General features: G+C 32.0%; 3 protein-coding genes across 3 annotated transcripts; all 3 read left to right on the top strand.

Annotated features, from left to right (window-relative positions):
* Positions 1-1115: 1115 nt before the first annotated feature.
* LOC108333901 (phenylacetaldehyde reductase) lies at positions 1116-3987 on the top strand. Its single transcript, XM_017569402.2, has 6 exons — positions 1116-1287; positions 1621-1790; positions 1875-2066; positions 2889-3051; positions 3319-3505; positions 3644-3987. Exons 1-6 carry the CDS (start codon positions 1167-1169, stop codon positions 3786-3788), a joined length of 978 nt encoding a protein of 325 aa, XP_017424891.1. The 5' UTR covers positions 1116-1166; the 3' UTR covers positions 3789-3987.
* Positions 3988-11762: 7775 nt separating this feature from the next.
* LOC108333903 (phenylacetaldehyde reductase) lies at positions 11763-18679 on the top strand. The gene is made up of 6 exons (XM_017569404.2): positions 11763-11945; positions 12049-12218; positions 12301-12492; positions 12610-12772; positions 17718-17904; positions 18330-18679. Exons 1-6 carry the CDS (start codon positions 11825-11827, stop codon positions 18472-18474), a joined length of 978 nt encoding a protein of 325 aa, XP_017424893.1. The 5' UTR covers positions 11763-11824; the 3' UTR covers positions 18475-18679.
* Positions 18680-24674: 5995 nt separating this feature from the next.
* LOC108333900 (phenylacetaldehyde reductase) lies at positions 24675-27319 on the top strand. The gene is made up of 6 exons (XM_017569401.2): positions 24675-24932; positions 25014-25183; positions 25260-25451; positions 25570-25732; positions 25823-26009; positions 26924-27319. The coding sequence occupies exons 1-6, from the start codon at positions 24812-24814 to the stop codon at positions 27066-27068; spliced, it is 978 nt and encodes a 325-aa protein (XP_017424890.1). The 5' UTR covers positions 24675-24811; the 3' UTR covers positions 27069-27319.
* The last annotated feature ends 450 nt before the right edge of the window (positions 27320-27769 follow it).

The raw sequence follows: 27769 nt of genomic DNA, 5'->3' as shown, positions 1-27769 counted from the left end.
ATTTGAAAAGTGTCTCTCCAATCCTTGTACGATTTGTATTCTTAAGAATATCATTCATTTCAACAATGTATTTTTTGTCAAACTATGTATGAAGACAAATATACAATACCATAAAAAAAATAACCATACCATTACTTCATCAATAATATGAAAATAATTGATGTCAAATATATAAACCCTTTCCAATTAAACATGCCATTTATTTTCTCTTTTGTATGTCTACTTATACAAGTCATTCCTTGTATAAATATGTCTAAAGGTCTCTCGTTATACAAACACCATTTGAAAATTATCTCTCCAATCCTTGTACGACGATTTGTATCCCTAAGAATACCATTTATTTCAACAATGTATTTTTTGTCACACCATGTATGAAGACAAATCTACGATACAATAAAAAATAACCATATCATTACTTCATCAACAATATGAAAATAATTGATGTTAAATATATAAATCCTTTTCAATTAAACATGTCATTTATCTTCTCTTTTATATGTCCAAATAAATATACAAGTCATTCCTGATAAAGATCTTATTCATTCAAAAAAAAAAAGAATGAACCATAAATCAACAACAAAGTTAAATAACAACATTATAAAAAAAACAACTTTCACGTAACATTGACCACATAATAAAAAAATTAAATTTTTTATCACTAACGAAACGAGATTATGTATTTTACTTAAAAATGTGTTGTTGAACTTCCCCTAAATAAATCCAAAGACACAACAAGAAATGAAAGAAAAGCAACATTGAAACTATATGTTTCATCTTCACATCGAAAAATCCACATTAAGAAACCAATGGAGCAAAATAGAGCTATGTTTTCCGATCTCAAGTTGCAACGAAGAAAGAAAGAAAATCTCGCACCTAACAAACTTGATAATTTCGTTTTTAATATTAAAATCTTTTAATTCGATATCTTCAAAAATAAATTAAAAATCCATGTAAATATTGACAGAGTATCAAAATGTTATTAAAAAAAGTGTTAACATATCATTTTTGGCTATTTACCGCGCTAAGAATGCAGTCAAATGGTTTCAACTTACATTTTCGTTTGAGATAATTACAAGCCACGTGTTTCTTCGTAAAGATGTACTAATATACCAATTACCATTTTTTGAAAATTTTTCGTCGTTCAGAGCAAAAGAAGATAATCCAGAATGAGCAGCGGAGCAGGACAAGTAGTCTGTGTCACCGGCGCTTCCGGTTATATCGCTTCCTGGCTCGTTAAGTTTCTTCTCGAACGCGGTTACACTGTTAAGGCCACTGTTCGCGACCCAAGTATGTGTTTTTATTGTTCTGTTTTCGTCAGTGATTATTCGTAGTGATGGTGTTGCATTACTATTTCGAAAACTAAAATTGGATAATGTATTGGATCTGTTAGGGTCAAGATTACTGGTTTTATCAGTAATCTAGGGTTTAGTTTTGTTCCCTCTTTCAAAAACCTGTTCATTCTTTTGTTTTGAAATACTTTTCATCAGAAAGATTATGAAATACATACTTGTCTTCTTCTCTTTTCTTCTTCTTCGTTGATTCCTTTTCTGTGCGTCTCTGCCATGGCTCAATGCAGAGCTTCTCTCGTTTGCCATATTCAGTATAATGTGTGATGTGCAGATGATCCCAGAAAGGTGGATCACTTGCTTAACCTTGATGGTGCGAAAGAGAGATTGCATCTCTTCAAGGCGAATCTTCTAGAAGAAGGTTCCTTTGACTCTGCCGTTCAAGGTTGTCACGTAGTCTTTCACACTGCTTCTCCCTTTTTTAACAATGCCAAAGATCCGCAGGTTTATTTCGATTGCAATTGGATTTGTTCATTCTTTTTTTATCCATGGCTGTATAATAATTTGTGTTTACTTTATATGTTTCAGATTGAGTTGTTGGATCCAGCTGTGAAGGGGACTCTGAATGTTCTGAGATCGTGTGTGAACTCGCCGACGCTGAAACGAGTGGTTTTAACTTCTTCTTTTGCTGCAGTTGGGTTCAGCGACAGGCCTAAAACCCCTGATGTGGTGGTTGATGAGACTTGGTACTCTGACCCAGAATTCTGTAAGAGACCGGGGGTATGTGCCGTTTTCTCTAATAAACTTTCATTACATGTTAATCCTTAATAATATTACCGAGATGAAAACTTCATTGTGGAAAACCACAAAAATAGTAAGTGTGGTAAACTTTTGTGTTTCTTAAAAGACAAAAATTATACATGTACAATATATATATGTGTGTGTCCTAAAAAGAAAATTATGAATGCAAGATTGCTGTTTACTTCCACTTTTATATGTGAGTCAAATCTTCCAAAGAAACCATTGGCTTAACACCATTGATGGAAAAATCAACATAGTATTTCACAAGGACACAATCAATAACTTTCAGCTGAGAATGTCTTCTATTCTTTGCTTTCCAAAGCATCTAAGTGCACAAAAAAGCTTTTCACAATATGGCTAATGTTTTACCTATTAAGTTTGATGTTATAGCCAATGGTTTAAAATCTAAAATAGCGGTGGATAGCGGACAACTAAAAAATCCTGTAGAGAAAGTCGTAGGTTTCTCAAACAAAGCATACAAGTAAACACCAGCAATTATGTAGCTTCATCCCATTTGCAGACTAGATTTTGCTTCATATGATTAATTAGGTTTGTTGTAATTTTGATATTATGCACTCATTGTTCACTTATTGTCATGTGTAGCTACACTACGCTACTAAACAATTTAATCTGCTTGTCTCGTTTTGTTCATATGATAGTTGTGATTTTGTATGCATTACACAAAAAGTACTGCACTGTAATACTTACATTTATTCAAATGTCAACAAAGTGTTATAATTTGTCATGCATATTATGTTACCTTGTTCTTCTTACTTTTGCTATTTCCTATTTATGTTTTAGTTATGGTATGTCCTTTCAAAGACTTTGGCCGAAGATGCTGCCTGGAAATTTGTAAAAGAAAACAGTATTGACATGGTTACAATGAACCCGGCATTGGTTATTGGACCTCTCTTGCAACCAGAGCTTAACACTAGTGCCGCTATGGTTTTAAATTTAGTTAATGGTAATTACTGTTTACATTATGCTCTAAAATTTCTATTTTATTTTATTTGGCTGCATCTTGATTACTCAATGTAATTTTTTTGAACTCAAACCTTGTATGAATCAATTAAAATGAGAAGGAAATATAAAATAATGAAATAGCAACTAAAATGGAACAAGAGAAGGAGGGTTAATAATATTTTATGATTTTTCTACTCAATCTATGTTATGCTATTTTGCTGTACTATTTTTAGATAATTGAAAAAACGGTTCCGTCGCCTTGATACAGGTGCGCCAACATTTAAAAATGATTGTTTTAGATGGGTCGACGTGAGAGATGTTGCAATTGCCCATATTCTAGCATATGAGAATGCTTCAGCTAATGGAAGATATCTACTAGTTGAAAGAGTGGTACACTACTCAGACGTTGTGAAGATTTTACGAGATTTATACCCAACATTGCAACTTCCTGAAAAGTGAGTATAATTATTTTGATATTATCATCAAAATAGTGTACATTTATATATAAAAGGTGAATTTGATTTGAGGTCTAATTTTGTTTTTTCATTTGTATAATTCTAACTAATTCGAGTTTTTGTTGTTTTTGATACCAGGTGTGAAGACGATAAGCCATATGTGCCAGTGTTTAAAGTTTCGAAGGAAAAAGCAAAGAGCTTAGGGATTGAATATACTCCTTTGGAAGTGAGCCTCAAGGAGACTGTAGAGAGCTTGAAGGAAAAGAAGTTTACCAAATTTTAAGTTGTTACCCTTCAGGAAACGTGGAAGCCTTCTGTAATCGTTCATATGGCTTCTTATTCTCATGCTTATGAACATATTTACTCTGCAAAATAAGACTTAAATCAGAACTCGTGAGTACTGAAATAAGGTTGTTCTTTGTGTGAAGTAGTGTTTGTATTACAGATTTAAACCACTGGAATATTTTGATTTTATATTTTTAGACTTTTTTTATGATAATAAAAATAATAAAAACAATTGAATTTTTTATATAACTATTATTTTAACGAATAATAATTACTAAATTATAAAATATTAAATACGTTAAAATGAAATATTCTATTTTTATTAATATTATTATGATTATGTACTTATTTTTGTAAATCAAGAAAACCAAATATTTTAAAAGAGGTAAAAGAAATGTGTATGTTGAAAATTTTAAAATTTTTAACCTCATTATTAATTGTTATAAATTAATAGAAAATATTTGTACATGTCTGGTATTGTTTGTATTAAGACAACTTGTAAATAAGACTTGTGAATTTTACTCGTTTGACAATGGAGTTGTCTAGAGATTCATTAGTCATTATTGATGTGAATTTGTAGTATGGCCTACAGTGGTAGATTTTCAATTTGAATGTATGAAATCTTTAACTATTAATGATAAATAGATTCACAAAATACATTATTTCCATTCAAAATACTTTTACTATGCTTTTATCAAACACATTCTCTATCTTTAAAATATATGAAAACATAAATTCCATACATTGTATTAAAATGACAAAAGCTTTAGAAAAAATTGATTTATTAATTTTAAGGGAATTTACAAAAAAAAAAATAGTAAAAGAAAAGTTAAATTATGAAACATAGATGATTAGAAATCTTAAATGTAAATTATAAGAAATGCACAAGAAATATCAAATATAATGATGAACACAAATACGTTCTGTTTATTCTATTTCTAGTTTTAAGATTATATAATTTACTACAAAATTATTTTTGTCTCCATGAAATACGAGTAAGAAATGTTATATTCTATTGTATTTTTGAAAATATTAGGTGATTATTTATTTTTCTCATCATTAATCTCAACTATTGGATCAAGCCTAGTCAACTCGATTTTTGACTTTGACAAATATCGAGTCAAATCAATGCATACTTAAGATCAAACTGAGTTGATTCAGGTATAATATTGAAATTATTTAGTCCGATTTGAAAAGATAGTGAGATCAATAAGTTAAAGGTAATGAAAAGATGTGTCAAGACAAAATAATACCTAATTGAGATGAAGAATGAATTCATCATCGTTCTTCATTTTATATTTTCCTCTATCTATCGTCTACTTGTTAAATAAAGAATAAATAAAATACTAAAAATATAATTAATGAAAAAAAATTATGAATTAATTGAAGACCATATTCAACCAGAATTAAGTTAAGTGAATTATTTGTTAAATTTATTCTAAGGATAAAAAAACATTCAAACACGTTAAAACATATTGAAAAAACTTCTAAATTTACTACCCCAGTTAAAACAAACTCATGTCAAGTAAATTGGATTACTGAATGAAATTGTGAAAGATATCAAATTCAAATGATTGATAAATAATATATATATATATATATATATATATATATATATATATATATATATATATATATATATTACTAACTTACGTACGCTTGTTTTTCAATTGGTAAGAAACCCTTACTCACCTCCCTCATTTCTCTTAACAATTTCTCTTTCATCTCTCTCACTCTAACAGTTTCTCTATCATTCCTATAGTCCCAAGTGAAAAAATCAGAAACACTCGGCGTTAAACAATTTGCCTTTGTAAAGGGTTGAGTAATTGACATATTTACCTTCAGACAAAGGTTCATTCAAGATCTCTTCAATTTCATCATCTTCACTAACCTCTCTAATTTCATCATGTGTAGGCCAATTACCAATTCCTTCAGATGTCATTGTGTCGGTGAAAATTAGATAAAATTATATAAGACAAAAATTATAAAATGAAAATTCATTATGAAATTGTTTAACGAGTTTTGATTTTTTCCGAGGTCAATTATCAATTCCTTTAATGTCATTATGTTTGTGAAAGTTAGATAAGACAAAAATTATAAAATGAAAACTCATTATAAAATCATTTTTTGTAAGAAATTGTTTAACAACGAGTATTTTTGATTTTTTCAGACCGGGCTACCATAGGATGTCAGAGTGAAAGAGATGAAAGAGAAAGAGTTGAGAGAAACGAGGGAAGTGAGTAAGGATTTAGGGGTTTCTTTTTTTTTTTAAGTTTTGAGAATGAAAATTATTCAAATACCCTTAATCAAATATTTTTGTCTACTAAAACCCGATACACATTTTTAAAATGTACCAACTAAAAAATAGGTGTACGCAAATTAGCAAACGTGTATATTATATATTATATATATATATATATATATATATATATATATATATATATATTATTCTACGTCAATGTACCTTTTTCCAGACAAAAAAATCATTTCTTTTCACTCTAAAACTCAATCCCATTCTTTATAACTCAACATCAATCGATCAGTATATTTATTAATATATAGACAAAAAAGTGTTGATATTCCAACATATTAATAAAGACCATTTATTTTATTCTTCTCTCCTTCAATAGAAGTAAGTGTGTGTGGATTTTCTAGGCAGAAACCACCGACATATCTCATCACAAATCGAATAACGTATGAAATAAGATGATTTACTAGATGAGAGTAATATTATAAAGGCTTAATATTTCTTTTTTGTCTCTTTATAAGGAAAATGTTCAACTTCGTTCTATCTTTTTTAAAAAGTTCAATGTGATTTTAATTTATAAAAAAAGATTTAATTATATATTTTTTTCACAGATCCACATTGAATTTTTTAAAAAATAAGACGAACTTAGACATTTTCCTTATAAAAAAGAAAAAAAAAAGATATTAAGCCTGTTATAAAAGACGATAAACTATGTACCCGACATACGCCGCAATAAATTATTAATATCTACAAATTTAACTCAAAAAGATTCTGAAATGTTGCCTCGAGTAATGTTTTCTGGTTTTTTTATTGTTAACAAGTTTTTAGGTGCGAGATTTGCGCTTACAGGACAAGATTGATTTTCCTTTTTTTTTTCATTCTTTTTTATCGTAGATTGCAAAGAATTCATGAAACGCCTGGGAGTACGAGATTCACCTCTTCATAAGCAGTCTTGAAATGTTAATTTTTAATTGAATTTAAACTATACTTAAATTTTATCAAGTATAATAATAAACTTTTATGTAAGCTATTTTAAAAAAAATACAACAATAATAAAAATAAGAATTCAATAATAATAATAATAATAATTATTATTATTATCATTATTATAATGTGAGGTTACTTTACAAATCTAGATCTTATATATCTCCCTGAACACATGGATGATGATAAAAGGATTTTGGAGGAATATGCTATTAATAATCTAGATCCAAAACCTTAGTTTCCTTAATCACAAACACTTTCTTCTTACATGAATCCAATTCAAACACAAATTCTTCACCCATTAAGAGACTTTGAGTCGTTCTCCTGTATTTCCATGATTTTGTTGCTGTACTTCCAAAATAACTGATTTAAACTTTGAATTAAAACAACCATTGGGGTTGATTTTTATTTCATGTTAAGCGGCTTTCACCAACCACTCTTAATGATCTCTATATGATTGCACTCCTCCTTAGTTTTTGTCCACTCTTTCATTTTCGCTCTTTGCTTCCTTTATGATCCTCACTCACTCTCTCTCACTTTATGCTTCTATTTTTGGTGGTGGTTCTTGCGATGGTGGTTCTTGTTTGTTGCTGTTGATGGTTCGTGCTGGTGGAAGCTGAATTCATCATTAAATAAAAGTGGAGAAAGTTGAAGATTCTTAACTTATTTTTGAAAACTGATTAAGAGTGTATCTATTTTCGAAAACAAGAGAGAATTATATACGAAATAAGTGTAAGATCCATGAAAAATATTTATCTTAATTGTAACAATTTTATTACTAGTAGTAATAAATTTATTTGTGAATGAAAAATATAATTAATAAGTTAAATATAGAAATTTTGGTAGCTTAAATGGTAGAAAATTGTGGTGATTTCAAGAACATGGGTTCAAGGTCTTTTCTACCTTTTTGTAAAAAAAAATTATTAAAAAAAAATTAATTAAAATATTGATAGTGGATAAAACACTTCAGATTTTTAAGGCATTATTGAGGAATCCATGATGTAAGTGGTGATTAAGATATTAATATAATAAAATAATATTAAAATAATAAATAATATTAAAAAAATTGATGAATAGTAAAATTTTTGGTCTATAAATAGCCATGAGAGGGGAGGCTATTTTGCACAAAGAGAAGAAGAATCAAGTGAGAGATCTTGAGAAATAGAGAAAAAAGAGTTAGGAAGAAATTTTTAGTTGCAAGAAGAGTAGAGGTTCTGGAGGGTTTTCGGGGAAAATAAATTCGGAGCAAGAGAAGTCTGGAATAGAGGTAGGGGAGCTAACCTTTCTAAGCTTTTATATTATGATTTAGTATTGTTTTATTACTATTCATGTCTTGAACTTCTATGTGAATACTGTTAATGAAAAACATAGGTGCTTACTGTATATCTATCTATAGTGAATTTCTGTGCTAATATTATATCCTGTTGTTTTGAATCTGTAAATAAGAAATTTGTTAAAACTAGTTGAGGAACACTTTGGCTAAGGAAATACTTGGTACTTAAGTTGTCCATTGTGACGCACCTCTCTTTCCTGGAAGTCTACTCGACAAGTTTTTAACTTAACTCTTGTTGAACAGATTATGTACTGTTAAATTATTGTGCAATATATCTCGTTGGAATGAAAATGTCTGATGAATTCATGTTATTGTGGTAGATATGGAATTATGAATTATAATTGTGATGGTAGGATAGAGGAATCTTAAAAACTGGAGTTGGTACATCCCTGATCATAGAGCAGCCCTGGTCAAATCCAGTAAGTTGTGACTAGTCATATGTACTGGCGTTTATGGTGAGTTTGATTCCTCAAACATTTGATTCTTCTCCGGTGTCCATTTATGGTGATATTTTAGTATTGTTAATTTATTTTGTGATATATTCATTTTTGTATGATTTTTGTGATGATTGTATTTTATTATATTGGATTCGAATTTATGCGTCTGAACATGATATGAGTATTATGGGGAGATTTTGTAAGGGTATAATGTGAGTTGAGGAATATGAGTATGGTATGAGTCTCATGGAGAGATTCAGTAATGTTATGGTATTTGTGTATATGTTGATGTTGAGGGTCCCGTAGTTGGAGGTTATCCTGATACTCTAATAGACATCTAGTCTCAAGTTGAGAATGATGAATTATGTGGTGAGAGGGGCAGGAGGTCCTGGTCTATGTGCCGGTTTTGGACATAGTGTTGAGGACTAACCTTGTGGATGGTATGGAGGGCAGGAGGTCCTGGTCTATGTGCTGGTTTTGGACATAGTGTTGAGGACTAACCTGTGGATGAGAAGAAGTAGAAGTCATCACAAGTGCATAACCTCCCGTGACCACTCATCAACATATCATCGAAATGAGTGTCTATTGGGCATTGTGGAATGAGTGTCTATTGAGTACTATGGGATGAGTGTCCATTGAGTATTGTGGAACGAATGTCTATTAGTAATTGTGATATGGTGGGATGAATATCTATGATGCGATTGTGGTATGATGGTATAAGTATATATGATGCGATTGTTGTATGATGATATGAGTATCTATGATGCGATTGTTGTATGATGGTATAAGTATCTATGATGCGATTGTTGTATGATGGTATGAGTATCTATGATGCGATTGTTGTATGATGGTATGAGTATCTATGACGCGATTGTTGTATGATGGTAGGAAGGTGTCTGACATAATTATTATATGAGGTTTGTTGAGTGCATCAAAGTAATTATTCATGTTTTATAAATGATATGATTGGTTACATGTTAGCTCACCCTACTTGTTTGTGGTTGTGTTTGGGTATGTGCAATGATCGTATAATTCGTTATACGGGAGCAGATGAAGGAATGTCGTCTGACTCAGTGCCAAGGAAGGGAGAGATAGAAGAATAAAGTAGAAGAATTCGAGTTATATTTATGAATTTGTAGTTGAAATCTGAGTTTAAAACATATAGATATATATATATCAACTATGAATTTTCAAGTGTAAGATTATGGGATATTACCTTAAATTTAATGCTTCAATATATAAATTATAAATTATAAAAAATGTGAGATTTTGGGATGTTACAATAAGTTTCTCCCTTTTTAATGTGACAAACATACCAGTAACTACCTTTTCAATTTAATTTTACAAATAACATCTTTCTTAATATATAACCTTTCCGTTTTCACAATATATTTTCATTAAATAACATGGTCTTTCTGAAGTTTTACTTAATAATTTTAATCAACAATAACTAATATATACATAATGTATTAGGGACGTCAATCCATACACAACATAGCTTATGTGAGTGAAATATGAAACTTTTAAATATTATATTTTCTTTTACTAAAAAAAAGTCTCACAAAATCACATTGCTTGAAAAAAACTAAAAGGTGAAACATCTTATGATTTATGCTGATCCAAAATCAATAAAAAAATCTATTTATATATATTTTATAAAAGTCCTTATAGGATAGAAGGAGAAAAAAATGATTTAAAATAATTTTTGACCTCTTTTGAACAATGTAAAACTATTAAATGTGAAACAAAATCTATTTACATAGTGGATAGATTTGACAATCTATAAATGCCATGCAATAATAGATTTACACCACAAAAAGTTTTAAGTTTAAATTACTCTCCTAAAACATCATTTACAATGAAGTGAGCAAGAGATAATTTACCCTAAACCCTTACTAAATAACTTTATCTTTGAATAAATAATTAATTTTTTTATATATATTATTCCTACATTAAAACATCTTTAATTCTTATCATTTCTAACTCAATATAATCAATATTTGAAAAAAAAAATCCAATTTAGTTAAAGACAATTCATTTTATCCCACTCCTTCAAATAAAAAGTGTAAGTTGATTTTTATACATATATTGATATGGAGATATATGTATTAGCTAACGAAATCACATTAGTTTTTCGATAAAAGTATCAGTAAGCACTACTCAGTGTTCACCGACCCATGTCATCCCCAATAAAATAACATATAAAATAAGATGAGAGTTTTTATTAAAAAAAAAATGAAAGGATAAAATTATAAAAATGACTACCCACATGCATACCTCGACACTATATCATTAGATTAATAAATTACTAACCACGGACTACAATTTAGCCATCACTTCCAAACAATTTAATTGAAAAAGATTCTGAAATATTCCCTCTAGTGACGTTTTCTTGTTTTTATTTTTAGCTAGTGTTACGGTACGAGGTTTGCTCTTAAAGAAAATTCCACTTTGCGTCAAATATATGTCTACTCATTCTCTGTAGGAGTATTTTCAGATGTTAATTTCTTTTCGATTTCGTGTTATTCATTTTTTTCATTCTTTTTAGGGAACATCTTTTCCAACTATCTCTTAAAATTTTCATCATTCTTTCTTTATTTCACTTTTTATTTTGGTTTTTATTTCGATTTTCTTTTTTCCTACCTCTGACCTCCTTTCTTAATCTTGTTGTCGACATCCTTCTCCTACTTATATTATTGCTTTCAATATCTTTGTCTCGATATCCTCCAATGGATGGATACCTCGACACTATTGTACAATATTTAATTTAATTTTCGTATTATTTTGTAAATGAAAAAAAATATTGTTTTTTCAACATGATTCAGAATATTAGAATCGCACAGCTATCTATAGGCTATATTCTATCTTGATCCGCCTGGTTCGCGTTTTTTGCATGTCTATTTTTTTATGTATTTAATCGATCCATGCGCTCTTCTGAACAACACTTTGTGTCTTTTAAAACCTCAGTTTTAGATTCATTGAACATTGCACAAACTCAATACTCAGCTCAGAGCAGAAGAACATAATCCAGAATGACCAGCGAGGCCGGACAAGTAGTGTGTGTTACCGGAGCTTCCGGTTACATTGCTTCCTGGGTCGTCAAGTTTCTTCTGCAACGCGGTTACACCGTGAGGGCCACCGTTCGCGACACAAGTACGTGTTTTTCTTTTTTGTTTTCTATAGATTTTGTTTTCGTCGGTGAATATTTGTGGTGATCATTTGGAAGATTAAAGATTGGATAATGTGTGATGTGCAGGTGATCCCAAAAAGGTAGATCACTTGCTCAGCCTTGATGGTGCGAAGGAGAGATTGCATCTCGTCAAGGCGAATCTTCTAGAAGAAGGTTCCTTTGACTCTGCCGTTCAAGGTTGTCACGGTGTGTTCCACACTGCGTCTCCCTTTTTTGACAATGCCAAAGATCCGCAGGTTTGTTTCGATTGCAATTCGATTTGTTCACTTGTTTTATCTTTGGCTGTATAATAATTTGTTTTTGCTTTATGTATTTCAGACTGAGTTGTTGGATCCAGCTTTGAAGGGGACTCTGAATGTTCTGAAATCGTGCGTGAAATCAAAGACGCTGAAACGCGTGGTTGTAACTTCTTCTATTGCTGCAATTTCGTTCAACGACAGGCCTAAAAACCCTAATGTAGTGGTTGACGAGACTTGGTATTCTGACCCAGAATACTGTAAGAGAAATGGGGTATGTTCCTTTTCCTCAAATAAGCTTTCATTACATGTTACTCCCTACTATAGTTTGGCATGCATGTTATCTGACCTTATTCTTCACATTTCTTGATATTTCTTTTGTATGTTTTAGATATGGTATAACCTTTCAAAGACTTTGGCCGAAGAGGCTGCCTGGAAATTTGTAAAAGAAAACAATATTGACATGGTTACAATGAACCCAGCATTGGTTGTTGGACCTCTCCTGCAACCAGTACTTAACACTAGTTCTGCTGCAGTTTTAAATTTAATTAATGGTAATTTCTATTTATTTTTATTTGATCTGTCTTCTTCTTTATTACACTGTATTTTTTTTCGCTGAACTATTCCTAGAAAATTGAAGAACTGTTACATGGTGTTAGTATTTTAAGGTTGTGAAAGGAGTAGTTGATGGGATAGAGAAAATGTAGAGATAGTTGAATGTAGAAGTAGTAGTTGGAAGAAGTGTTGTAGTTGTCTTTAGTTGTAGTAGATGTTGGTTCATACAAATGATAGATGTTGGCTACATACATCAAATGGTAGAGTTCATGGGTATTTATAGACCCATAGATTATTCTAGAACATACTAGCCACAACTTATGTGGAATGTTCTAGATTTTTACCTATGTAGAATATTTTTGATTTTTCTTCCTATCTTAGGTTTTTCTATAATATTCTAGAACTTGTATTACATGTCAATTCTTCTATCTAAGGAGCTTCTACATTCTTCTAGAATTTGCATTACACTTTAATATTCCTCCTTAATGCAAATTCGGTAACTCCAAGCATTGTGCGCAGTAGTTCAAATCTTGGTCTTGGTAATGCCTTCGTAAATATATCTGCAATTTGGTCTTCTGTTGGACAGTACTCGAGTCGTATTTGTTTAGTTGTCTCTTCATCTCGAATGAAGTGATATTTAATGGCTATGTGTTTTGTTCTTTGATGATGGACTGAATTTTTTGCTATTGCTATTGCCGATTTGTTGTCGCAATAGATAATAGTTGGTCCAGCTTGTGGTTCACCCATTTCTTCAAGTATTCTTCGTAGCCATATTGCTTGACTTGTGGTTTTAGCAGCTGCTACATACTCTGCTTCTGTTGTTGATTGTGCCACGGTTGCTTGCTTCTTTGATGCCCAAGATAAAATACCCGATCCTAGTGAGAAAGCATATCCTGACGTACTCTTCATGTCGTCCACTGATCCTGCCCAATCACTATCTGTGTAGCCAATCATCCTTGAGTTAGTCATGGTTTTGTACCATATACCAAACTCCTTTGTGCCTTGTAGATATCTTAAAATTCTTTTTCCTACTCCATAATGAATCTGACTTGGGTTTTGCATGAATCTTGATAGAAGACTTGTAGCATACATAATGTCTGGTCGTGTGGCTGTGAGATAGAGAAGACTTCCAATTAAGCTTCTGTAGCATGATGCATCTACCTCTTGTGCTCCATCATCTTTTTGTAGCTTTTCGTTTACCACCAGTGGAGTAGTGACAGGTTTACAACCATTCATCTTGAACTTCTTTAATAGAGCTTAATATATTTCTTTTGAGAGATAAATATACCTTCCTTTTCTTGTTTCACCTCTATACCGAGGAAATAGTTCATCAAGCCAAGGTCGGTCATTTCAAATGTCTTCATCATGTCTTCTTTAAATTCTTTCATCATCTCTATATTGTTTCCTGTATAGATAAGATCATCGACATATATAGAGACAATGAGATGGTACTGACCTTGTGCCTTAATATATAGTGTTGGCTCACTCTTACTCCTCCTGAATCCTTGATCGATGAAGTATTTATCAATCTTGCTATACCATGCTCGAGGAGCTTGCTTCAGGCCATATAATGATTTTTTAAGTTTTAGTACTTTGCCTTCATTGCCTTTGTCGATGAAGCCCTGTGGTTGTTCAACATAAATCTCTTCTTCGAGCACCCCATTTAGAAAGGCTGACTTGACATCCAGTTGATAGATGTTCCATCCTTTTTGTGCTGCAAGAGCTATTAAAACTCTAATTGTATCTAAGCGAGCAATTGGAGCAAATGTCTCATTGTAGTCTATTCCTGGTTGCTGTGAGTAGCCTTTGGCAACCAATCTTGCTTTATGCTTTTGTATAGTTCCATCAGGATTGAGCTTTGTTTTATATATCCATTTGACTCCAATGATGTCTTTTCCATGAGGGCAATTTACGAGTTCCCAAGTGTTATTCTTCTCAATCATTTTAATCTCTTCTTCCATAGCCTTAACCCATACTTCTTGCTTTGATGCTTCTTCATAACAGTTAGGCTCAATCATGGCCATATTGCAAGTTTCATATATGTCTACCAAAGATCTTACTCTTCTTGGACTAGATTCAGGTGAAGAATCTTGTTGTGGAGGTGGAGAAAGCATACCTGAATTTTCTACCTCTTCTTGAGTTTCTTCTTGAGATTGTTGCACTGGAAGTAAAATGTTGCTTTTAACAACTTTTTCTTCTTCCCAATTCCAAGAAGCATTTTCGTCAACTTCAACATCTCGACTGATGATGAGCTTTTTCGTTTGTAGGTTGTAGACTCGATAGCCTTTTGATTGTGTGCTATATCCCAAGAATATTCCTCGTATAGTTTTGTCTTCAAGCTTGTGCCTCCTTTGATCAGGAACATGTATGTAGCAAATAGACCCAAATACTCGTAGGTGTTTAGCCGATGGCTTTCTCCCACTCCAAGCTTCAATAGGAGTCTTGTCTTGGACTGCTTTAGTTGGACATCTGTTTAGAATATAAACTGCAGTGTAGACTGCTTCAGCCCAAAAAGTGTTAGGCATACTTTTCTCTTTCAGCATTGATCTTGCCATCTCCATAACTGTGCGATTCTTTCTCTCTGACACGCCATTTTGTTGTGGAGTATATGCGACTGTAAGTTGTCGCTCTATGCCTTCATCTTCACAGAATTTGTCAAACTCACGAGATGTGTACTCCTTGCCACGATCACTTCTAAGTATTTTTAGCTGTTTTCCACTTTGCTTCTCAACAAGGGCCTTGAATTTCTTGAATACTCCAAAAACTTCTGACTTTGCCTTTAAGAAATAGACCCATGTCATTCTAGAGAAGTCATTAATGAAGAGGATGAAATACTTGTTGTTATGATGTGAAGGTGTTCTCATCGGTCCGCAAACATCGGTATGAATCAACTCCAATAAGTCTTTTGCTCTCCATGCTTTGTCTGTCGAGAATGGTAATCGATGTTGTTTTCCAAGGAGACATCCTTCACATGATTCATTATTCTCCTTCAAGTATGGAAGATCTCTCATCATGTTTTTCGTATATAGAAGCTTTAAGGCATGTGTGTTGAAGTGGCCAAATCTCCTATGCCAAAGCCATGAGTCATCAACTTCTACCTTCATGGCAATATTAGTTCCAGGTTTGAAGCTTATAGGAAAGCTTCTATTTCTCTTCTCCATTTTTACTTGGCCAATTTCTATCATTTTATTGTCATAAATTTTGCATGTATCTTTCTCAAAATGAAGAGAATATCCATTCTCCATCATTTGGCCAAAACTTAAAAGATTTTCTTTAAGATTTGGAACTAGTAAAACGTCTTTGATGAATTTAGTACCTTTCTTTGTCTCCACCATGACAGTTCCTTTGCCTCGAGACTCCACTGTGGTGCCATTTCCTAGCCGAACTTTGACATTGACAGATTTATCAATGTCTTTGAAGATACTTTGATCTTTTGCCATGTGATTATTGCATCCACTATCCAAGTACCAACTTCCTTCTCTACCAGAAGATTCTTGATTGGCGTAGAATAAGAGTTTCTCTTGATTATCTTCTTCCGCAAAGTTTGCTTGATGCTTATTTTTATTACGACAATACTTTTCTATGTGACCAAATTTCTTGCAATAGTGGCATTGAGGTTTTCCATGATGCCAACAATCTTTTTCCAAGTGACTTGTCTTTTTACATATGCCACATGGAGGATATTTGTCTTGACGAGTCATAGAGAAGCTTCTAGGATTTTCTTTATTTCTAGAAATTTCTTCTCTACTTTTATCTCCTTCATATTCTTTATTCTGAGACCGTAATTTTAGTTTTGATTGAAAGGCATTTTCAACCGAGTCTTCTTCATGCCTTTTCAATCTTTGTTCATAAGCTTCAAGAGAGCCCATTAGTTGTGTGATTGACAATGTAGCCAAATCTTTTGTTTGTTCAATCGCGGTTGCGATTGCATCATACTTTTGGGGAATAGAAATTAAAATTTTCTCAACGATCTTTTTGTCAAGAATATTTTCCCCATAGGCTCTCATCTGACTAACTATTTCTTTTATTCTAGAATAGTAGTCTTTAATGGTCTCAGATTCTTTCATTCTTAATAATTCAAACTCTCGTCTTAGAGAATGAAGTTTAATATTGCGTACCTCGTCACTTCCTTGAAACTCCTCTTGTATTGTGTTCCAAGCTTGTTTTGCACTTGTGGAACCAATTAGCCTTGGGAAAATTGTGTCATCAACTGCTTGTTGAAGAACAAATAAAGCCCTTGAATCCTTCTGCTTGTTTTCTTTCAACTCCTTCTTTTGAGCTGCAGTAAGAGTAGAGGTGTCTTCTGGAATAGTGAATCCCTCTTCTATGATATCCCATAAATCTTGAGAGCGGAAGAATGTCTTCATTTTGACACTCCAAAAATCATAACTTTCTCCTTTGAAAATAGGTACTGGAATTGATGATGTTTGATTAGTAGTAGCCATTGTTGAGAATATATTTGGGAGTAGTAGAATGAGTTATAGTTTTGTTTGAGGTAGTTGAAAATTTTATCTACGCCCAGTAGATGACCGAACGTAGCTCTGGTACCACTGTTAGTATTTTAAGGTTGTGAAAGGAGTAGTTGATGGGATAGAGAAAATGTAGAGATAATTGAATGTAGAAGTAGTAGTTGGAAGAAGTGTTGTAGTTGTCTTTAGTTGTAGTAGATGTTGGTTCATACAAATGATAGATGTTGGCTACATACATCAAATGGTAGAGTTCATGGATATTTATAAACCCATAGATTATTCTAGAACATACTAGCCACAACTTATGTGGAATGTTCTAGATTTTTACCTATGTAGAATATTCTTGATTTTTCTTCCTATCTTAGGTTTTTCTATAATATTCTAGAACTTGTATTACATGTCAATTCTTCTATCTAAGGAGCTTCTACATTCTTCTAGAATTTGCATTACACTTTAATACATGGCCTTGATACAGGTTCACCAACATTTAAAAATGTAACTTTGGGATTTGTGGACGTGAGAGATGTTGCACTTGCACATGTTCTAGCATATGAGAGTGCTTCAGCCAATGGAAGATATTTACTAGTTGACAGGGTGGCACACTACTCAGACATTGTGAAGATTTTACGTGATTTATATCCATCATTGCAACTTCCGGAGAAGTAAGTATAATTATTTTGACAGTTTCAAGACTGCATACGATTCATGTAAATCTGAACATAGGTCCCCATCTGTTGTACCTTACTATTTGGTGCTTTGTTTACTTGCTTGAAATGCATTCAACGTTTGTGATCTGAAACTACACAAAACCTTAGATTATATAGGCTAAAACAGCATGACAACCTTCCTAAAATAAAACTATATACAACCAACAATTTGTCTTAATTTATCAAATCAATCTATTGTAACTCATGCTCATACAAAACTATTATAATTTACAAAAATTACAATGACAATAACTCTTCTCTTAGCCGGGGATTAGATATTATGATGTTTTCACACATGAATTTTTTATACATAAATAATTGAAGTTTTTATTGTTTTTTATCTTTCTAATATTGTTTCACTCTGTCAATAATATTACCAGGTGTGTAGATGATAAGCCATATGATCCAATCTTCCAGGTTTCGAAGGAAAAAGCAAAGAGCTTGGGGGTTGAATTTACCCCTTTGGAAGTGAGCCTCAAGGATACTGTGGAGAGCTTGAAGGAAAAGAAGTTTACCAACTTATAAGTTGTTACCCCTCAAGCAACGTGGAAAAACCTTCTTTAGTTGTTAACTTGGCTTCTTATGCTCATGCTTATGAATAAATTTTACTGTAAAATATGACTTATATCAGAACTGCTAAGTACTGAAATAAGTTATTCTTAGTGTGGTTTACACCTCTCTTTTTCCATCGTAATCTACTTTCTTATTTTAATATCTAAATTTACCTCAACTACCTTACAGAAAATATGTTCTTGAAAGAATATGCTTTTCGAGGAAGAGGCGAGGAGTGAAAGAGAGAACTCAAATTTCCTTGCACGAAAAATGTCAAATACATTGGATTATTTATAGGTGCTAATGGAGAGATCTAGACTCTTTTGTAAGATCTTATATCTAGAATTTTTTCTAGGATCTTATCTAACTAAAGCTCCAATATGGAATTTTCTACATCCTTCACTTATTAATAAGACTTTCTAGACCTTAATTAGAGAAACTCAAAATGCATTTAGATATTTATTTATTTCAAATTACAATAACATTATTTATCTCCCTTCATTTGAAATTTTCTTCTTCACACCAATATTTTCTCTTAACCTCTAAAACTCTTCAAAATTTAGTGGCTTTGCGAAGATATATGTAACTTGATTTTCAGCCTTGACATACTTGAGCTCCACTTCCTTATAGAAATAGACTCTTATGAAATGATATCTGGTTATGCTTGCTTCGATCATAAAACATCGAATTCTTTGCTAGTGCTTGTGCATGCTTGTAGCATTTTACAACAAGTTGTGCTTTTTATTTTTCACATTTCCACTAGAATTCTTCTTGCCTTTTACCACCCATTTTAATCCAAGTGCTTCCTGACATTTGATAAGAGTTTTTAGTTTCCAAATATCATTATTTTGTATTAATTTGTCTAAAGTTAATTATAACTTCTTCCTAGTTTCTCATCTTTTTTCTTTTTCTTTTTGTAGAAATCTTTGTAGAAAAATATGATTCTATCATTTTTGTTGATCTAAATCTGCTAACTGAAAATCAGTGGTGTAAAGTCATCAAAACTTAGAACGAAGACACTGAGCTGACACATTATAGTTGGAAAATTTTATTTTTCTAATCTCTGTAACCATTACAAACATTAAATTTAAACTTTGCACATCATTTTTAATCCTTTTAGTATTCTTTTATACAATTTTAATGTCTTAAGTCTCTAGTAGAAGGGCTAAAAAACTTAAAAGTGATATTGAGCTAAAGAAAAGAAACAATTTTAAGTATAAGAATTAAAGAGAATTTTTTTCTAGTAAGAGTAATCAATCATTCAATTAAATCTTCAGAGTAATAATATTTTCAAACACAAGCCTAAAAAGTGATAAGTTAGAAAAATATTAAAATTCGTCTTTTAGACTTATAGAAAAAAAAATATTGCATATTGGTTTAGCAACAAGAAATTCCAGCTCCTAGTGAATTTTTCTTTACGCACAGGATATCCATTATTACAGATTTATATTTGCATATAGATGCTTCACTAAGACACTTCACGTTATTATGTTCATGGCACAATTTCTAGGAAAACTATATATATATATATATATATATATATATATATATATATATATATATATATATATATATATATATATATATATATATATATATATATATATATATATATATATATTTCTTCTATAGATGTTTCACTAAAAGACACTACATGTTACATCGCACGTTTGTCTACGAAAACTATATTCACAATATCATAAATCTAACTTATTTTTTTAGGTCAAGTAAACTATATTTATACAATTACAGAAATACACCGAAAAGAGATGTTAAAAAACTATATAATGAGATTTTGAGAAATGGAAGAGGTTTCATTTTATTCGAGATACTAGTTATATTATATTGAGAATTTATATATTTATAGTTACATGTAATATATTTCATTTAATCCTAAATTTTCATGATATCAATTTAGCAGCTACATGAAAATAATGTCCTTTAATATATATAAACTAACTTAGAAGCCTTCACATGAACTAACTCCACTTTTTTCTTGAAATTATTTTTTCTTCAACTTAAAAAATGACTTTGATTTCTTCTTCCACACTTCCATCTTCTTCTATCTTCAAATAGAGGTAACATTTTTTAAAATATTATTTAATCAATATGTTTCATTTTTCTTGATTTTTCACTTAAGAAGTTGATGAACGAAGTGTCATTAAAACATATATTTTTTTATAATATTAAAAGACGAGATCACCTCTTTTATTTTCGACAAGACCCCTTATCTGTGACCGTTGTGAGCGTTATTTGCAAGCCACATAAGTTTTCTTCTTTTGTTAAGATAAAGATAATTTAAATGTTATGTGTTAAGACAAGATCGTCTAAATGTTATGTGTTAAATTGGATCGTTTAAACAAATCTAATTTTGAAGTTTAATATGTTTAAAGGAAATATCGTCTAATAACGTGAATCGTTTAGGACAATAAATGCAAGCTAGACGTTGTATTTAAAAATATTCTAAACACTATAAGTTACTCAAATAGACAACGCCTTAACAATAGTACACATATAATGCCTAACGCTTACAATTGTCCAACGTTTTATTTCATGTATGTTGTAGTACTATTGTTTTTGTTGTGTTGTGCTCTCCTTTTTCTGTACAAATCATATCAATACACTACCTTTATTCAAAATCCTGCATTAGAATCAGAAGAACGATTAAAAACATGAAGATATTTTAGGAATGTTTTCTTCATTCTTTCTACCTATCTCTTTGGTACAAAACACTATTGCCTTTACAAGACACAACATAGCTTCTGACGTAGTACAAAAGGCTAGACCTCTATGAGAAAGTCAAAAGTTATGAGTAACGAATATTTTTCGAAGAAGCCAACATAAAGTTTTCTTCCTTACTAAACAAACCAAGCTTTTTGTTCATCCCTACAAACGGACACCATAGGTACATATTCGTTTTTGTTTTCCTTGAACGGGGGATTTGTGTGTATTTTGTCAAAATTCGGTTATTATTTTCACTAGATTTCGAAAACCGATTAACGGTTAGGTTGTGAATTGGATTTAGAACCAGATTTGAAATTTGAAAAAGCTTAACCAAATTTCGAAATCCAATTTTTATATTTTTTTTTACAGATATGGAAAGAATACAAGGTGCATCTACATATCGGGCTGAGAGTTCTTCACAAGATGAACGGAGAAGGAGACCTACGACATTAACTCGTAGAAGGAGTCGTCTTGAAGAGGCTGGGGCATTACATTATGTTGATGTTCATAAGGAGCAAAAGGATGTTATTAGGCAGCATGATGATGTTCTTGAGTAAACAGAGGATGTTTTTCAAGAACAAGATGAAGTAGGTGGATTTCCAAGAATCCATATGATACATCAGTCTTGACTAGTTATGTGGATGTTGCATATGCGTTGTGACAAGGTCAGGTTAGTATAGTACTTGAATTTTAATGATTGATGAGTTGTTTAAACTTTATATCTAATTATTTTATGTAAGACCGAGGGGAGATCAAATCAGTCTCCATTTAGAAAAAATTAAACAAATTTGGAACATATCATGTGGCTATTCAACATTTTTGTGTTGAATTCTGGTTTGATGTCTCTATGTGATATTTATTACAATTACGTCGAGAAAGGTTTAATATTGACGTTCGTTGAGAGATGACATAAGACAAATAGGTTCCATGTCTTGGTTTGTGAGATGACTGTCACACTAGATGACATTTTCGTATTGCTACACCTACCTATTGTGAAACAATTATGTTTGAATATGAAGCCTTGTATAAAGAAGGTTGGTCTGCTATCATGGACCTTTTAGGTGTGGATCGTTTGAGGGTTACTCAACTGGTTGAGAGATGTTTACAATGAATGTTTGAGCAACAATAGTGGGAGTGTGTCACATGGATATACTTGTTGCATCTAGTTTGATGCACACTATACAAGTTGGTCAAGGCTCGACTAAGGGATTAGACACACTTATGTATGCCAAATCAAACTCCTAAGACTAAGGCCTTGTTCACTTGAATGGATTTGGGAGAGAGTGATTGAGGGGATTTGAAGGTAAATTTTGTTGTTGTTTATTTGAGTGAATTTGGAAGTAAGTGAGAGTGGATTTGGAAGTAAAGTTTGTAAGAATTAGTGTAGGATTTTATTGACGTGACAAATTAAAAAAATTTACTTCCATATCCATTCTCATTTACCTCCAAATTCACTCAAATAAACAACAAAAAAATTTATCTTCAAATTCTCTCAAATCCCCTCAATCACTCTCCCCTAAATCCATTCAAGTGAACAAGACCTAAGGGTGTATTTGGTGGTGTTCCTACTCGGCCCAATAGACATACTAAAGAGCACGACTCAACAAGGCCCATTAAGCTTATGCACTCTAGAACAACCAAAACTTACGTCTATTGGAGCAATATCCACATATGATAATTCATCTCGACGTTATTATATACTTAAGTTAAGTATTATTCAATTGATAATATAGGTCCATGACCTATATGGATCCTATAAATACAACTAGTATTTTTTAAGGAATACTCATTTAATATCTCTCAGACTCATACTCATAGATCCTAAACTCTCTTACTGACTTAAACGTCAAAGAGTCTTTTTCAAGTGAATCTCTTCCTCCTCCATCAGAGCAACAAGGGATTCAAGTCTAATTATCAAGAGCATTCAAACCATTATTTGGATCTTGTCACTTGTCCGTAGATCTATGCTAAAAAAGGAAGTTATTCTAATAAATTAACTTATTTAAAAATATTTTAACTTTTTAATCTATTCTGTATTTATTGAAGTATATGCATTCAACTTATTTTCTTTGTAATAGTATAATTAAAATTAATTTATTTTACCAAATATTATTATAAAAATAACGTAGTTAAAAATTAAAATATGAACCTACATAATTTATTAAACATATAAATTAAATATTTAAACTATTCAAATAATATTATTGCATAAAATTATAATTTTTTTCAAAAAAAATTATCAATATACATAATTAAAAAAATAATTATATATTTTTTAAAATAATAACAAAATTTATTGAAAGTTCTTGTTGACGAGTCAATTTACTCTCAAGTTCTTCAACTAATTTAACTCACATATTAAATAATTTTAATTTACTTTAACCTATATTTAAATATATATTTTTTTTCTAACTTAATCAAGTGAATCCTCTAATAAAAACTGTATTTGTAACTCAACCAACTCAGACCTCTCATGAGTCAAATTAACATCCCTTTTTAAACCTATCTTTAAATCTCTAATATTCTATCACACTCAGCAATGAAACACAGAAGGTTCTAGTACATTTTGATCGACTGAAAAATCACGGAAGAATACGTGGCGAATCATTTTATTGAATGCCAACAATTTAATAGTGATAGCGATCTTAAAGGACAATAACTTACTCACACCTAATTTTCTCAGGTATTTTAATGTGTTTTTTCAGTTTTGTTGGATTCATAATGTACTTAAAATAATATATACTCAAGAATATATATATATATATATATATATATATATATATATATATATATAAGAAAAAAAATAAGGTAAATTATAAGAACTTTAACATTTAAGACAAATTAATACAAAATTGTTTCCTTTTCGAATAAATACTTTTTTAATCTGTAGAAAAATAATTATGATTTTAATTATATTTTATAAAAAAATTCTATAAATTTTAAAGTCAATGTTTTTTAAAATAATATTAAAATTAAAATTTATTTGCTCTATAAGTATTAAAAACCCGTTGACAACTATTTTAAAGATATTTTGGTTATTAAGAAATTATTTTTTGTATTTATAAAAAATATTAAATAAAATAATAGATGTAAAGTGTTTCTAGAATTATTGTATCAAAATAATTGTATGGACATGTTGACATCAGCAGATACGTATGTTAACATCAGCAGATACGTCATCTCGGTTTAGACTTAAAATAATCTGCTTATATCTTTAGAACTATTATATGATATTCAGTATTACTTTTCGTATTATTTTACGTATTATTCAGCAGATACGTATTATTTTCCTGGGCGGGAACTTCTTTTTATTGAATATAGAGTCACTCAATATTGAATAAAAAGAAGTTCTGAGGAAAATCATGAACATAACCAAATCTGCAAAGTCAAGATACCTTACCTAACAATCAACTATATTATTAATTTGGTCTGTGTCCGTTTTGCACATGTCTATGGTTTATTTATGTGTAACTACCAACCCATGTGCCCTTCTGAGCAACTTTGGTTCTTTTAAAACCTCACTTTGAGACTCGGTTAACACAGCACAATTCAACACTCATCTCAGAGCAGAAGAACATAATCCAGAATGACCACCGGCACTGGCCAAGTTGTCTGTGTTACGGGCGCTTCCGGTTTCATCGCTTCCTGGCTCGTCAAGTTTCTCCTCGAACGCGGTTACACTGTTAATGCCACCGTTCGCGACCCAAGTATGTGTTTTTTTAATGTAGTTTTTGTTTTCGTGGGTGATTAGTTGGAAGATTAAAGATTGGATAATGTGTGATATGCAGATAATCCCAAAAAGGTAGATCATTTGGTTAAACTTGATGGTGCAAAGGAGAGATTGCATCTCTTCAAGGCCGATCTTCTAGAAGAAGGTTCTTTTGACTCTGCCGTTCAAGGTTGTCAGGCTGTGTTTCACACTGCTTCTCCCTTTTTTATCGGCGCCAAGGACCCGCAGGTTTGTTTCGCTCTGTAGTGGGATTTGTGCATTTGTTTTATATGTGGATTACGTATAATAATATTATGTATTTCAGGCTGAGTTGTTGGATCCAGCTGTGAAGGGGACTCTGAATGTTCTGAAATCGTGTGCGAAGTCCGCGACGCTGAAACGCGTGGTTGTAACTTCTTCTGTTGCGGCAGTTGCGAACAACGACAGGCCCAAAGCCCCTGATGTGGTGGTTGACGAGACTTGGTTTTCCGACCCAGAATTCTGTAGGAGAAATGGGGTATGTGCCGTTTCCTCTGATAATCTTTCATTAGATGCTGTGCATGGACTTTGATAAAGTTCACGTATGCTGTTACAACCTTGTTAATATTTCTTCCTATTTGGCATATATGTTTTAGGGATGGTATGATCTTTCAAAGACACTGGCCGAAGAGACTGCATGGAAATTTGCAAAAGAAAACAATATTGACTTGGTTACAATAAATCCAGCATTGGTTAGTGGACCTCTCTTGCAACCAGAACTTAACACCAGTGCTGCTGCAGTTTTAAATTTTGTTAATGGTAATTTCTGCATCTTCATTACACAATGCAAGTTTTTTCAACTGAAACTTCTTAGCTGATTGAAGAAACTGTTCCATGACCTCGATACAGGTTCGCCAACATTTAAAAATATAACTTTGGGATGGATCGACGTGAGAGATGTTGCAAATGCTCATATTCTAGCATATGAGAATGCTTCAGCAAATGGAAGATATATATTAGTTGAGAGAGTCATACACCACTCACAGGCTGTGCAGATTTTACGTGATGTATACCCTACATTGCCACTTCCAGATAAGTGAGTATACTTATTTTCCTGGCTTTTGCACCAAAGTAGGCAAATATGCCTCTAATATTACCAAAATGGACAAATTCAAACCATATTACGAAAATGGGGAAGTCGTGGGGGACCCAAACGACTTCAATTGAAGAAGTCGTGCCCCCCTTGCACGACTTCAAACTGTTGATATGAACAGTGTTGAAGTCGTGCACCCCAAAAACGACTTCTGACGACGGTAATCGATTACAACGTAACGGTAATCGATTACAGAGTGTTGAAATCGTGACCATCCTACACGACGTCCGGGCGCGAGCTTCTCGCAAAAACTGGCGCCCGGCGCCCCTCTTTTAGCTGGACGAGCGTTCTCTCTTGCGTCCACAGGGCGAGCATTCTCTTCTCGCTGGACGAGCGTCCTCTCGTGCGTCTTCGCTGGACGAGCGTCCACTTCTGCTTGCAGGACGAGCGTCCACTGCGCGCGTCTTTGCTGGACGAGCGTCCTCTTCTGCTCGCTTGACGAGCGTCCACTGCTCGCTCAGAGCGCAGAGTGCTTCTTGCTACACAATCAAGCTGGTAATCGATTACCGAAATGTCGTAATCGATTACCAGTACGTTTTCTGCCTGGTCACCATTTCAACACTCTGTAATCGATTACTAAATCAATGTAATCGATTACAGGACCCAGAAATTGTTTTTGGAGTGCACAACTTCAACACTGTACCTAAGAACAGTGTGAAGTCGTGCAGGGGGGCACGACTTCTTCTTTTGAAGTCGTTTTGGCCCCCACGACTTCACTTTCGGTCAAATTTTGCCTATTTTGGTAATAAAGAAGGCATATTTGCCTACTTTGGTGCAAAAGCCTATTTTCCTAGTTTCAAGATTGCGTAAGATTCAGTTTTTCTAATACCGTTTCACTCTTTCGACAATATTACCAGGTGTGCGGAAGATAAGCCATATCCTCCAGTATTTCAGGTTTCGAAGGAAAGAGCAAAGAGTTTGGGACTTGAATTTACTCCTTTGGAAGTGAGCCTCAAGGATACTGTGGAAAGCTTGAGGGAAAAGGGCTTTGTCAAATTTTAAGGTGTCACCCTTAAAGCAACGCGGGAACTTTCTTTAGTTGTTCATTTGGCTTCTTATGCTGTTGATTATGAATAAGTTTATTGTAAAATAAGACTTATATCAGAACTCCTAAGTACTGAAATAAGTCATTCATGGTGTCGTTTTTGTACGAGTGGCAATCAAGTTTCAAACATGCATGTCCAGAGTTTGCATTAGAGATTGTAATCCTTCTTATATAATCTAAAAACTAGAAAATCTCTGTTGCATGTTTATATCATTTGTTGCTCTAGCGGAAAATTCATGTGAAAGTTTAATATTGATTGCCAGTTGAAATAACCTGATATTTTAAATTTGGAATATACTGTGGTAGGAATCTAGATCCGAATCTCACGTTGATAATAAGAAAACTGAAGAACATATACAATAAAGTGATAGATTCATATGTTAAAGTTTCGAAATTCGAAATGATGTTATAATGTTTTATATATATTTATTTATAATTCATTAATATCATTTAGAAAGGAATCAAGATATATCTAATGCGTATTACTCAACCATTTTAAGTAATACTAAAAATAGAAGCGAAAAACACATGTCAACCGCTTTCACATATTATTGCAAGAAATAAGATATTAAAATATTATTGACAGGACCATATTCACTTCAACAAAAAAAACGTTGAAAAAATCAAATAATTTTTAATATGTATCAATATTGAAAAG

The sequence above is a fragment of the Vigna angularis genome, chromosome 11 (genome assembly GCF_016808095.1).
Source record: "Vigna angularis cultivar LongXiaoDou No.4 chromosome 11, ASM1680809v1, whole genome shotgun sequence".
Lineage (NCBI taxonomy): Eukaryota > Viridiplantae > Streptophyta > Magnoliopsida > Fabales > Fabaceae > Vigna > Vigna angularis.
The sequence above is the reverse complement of the archived record's forward strand: the minus strand, read 5'-3'. Positions and strand labels throughout refer to the sequence as shown.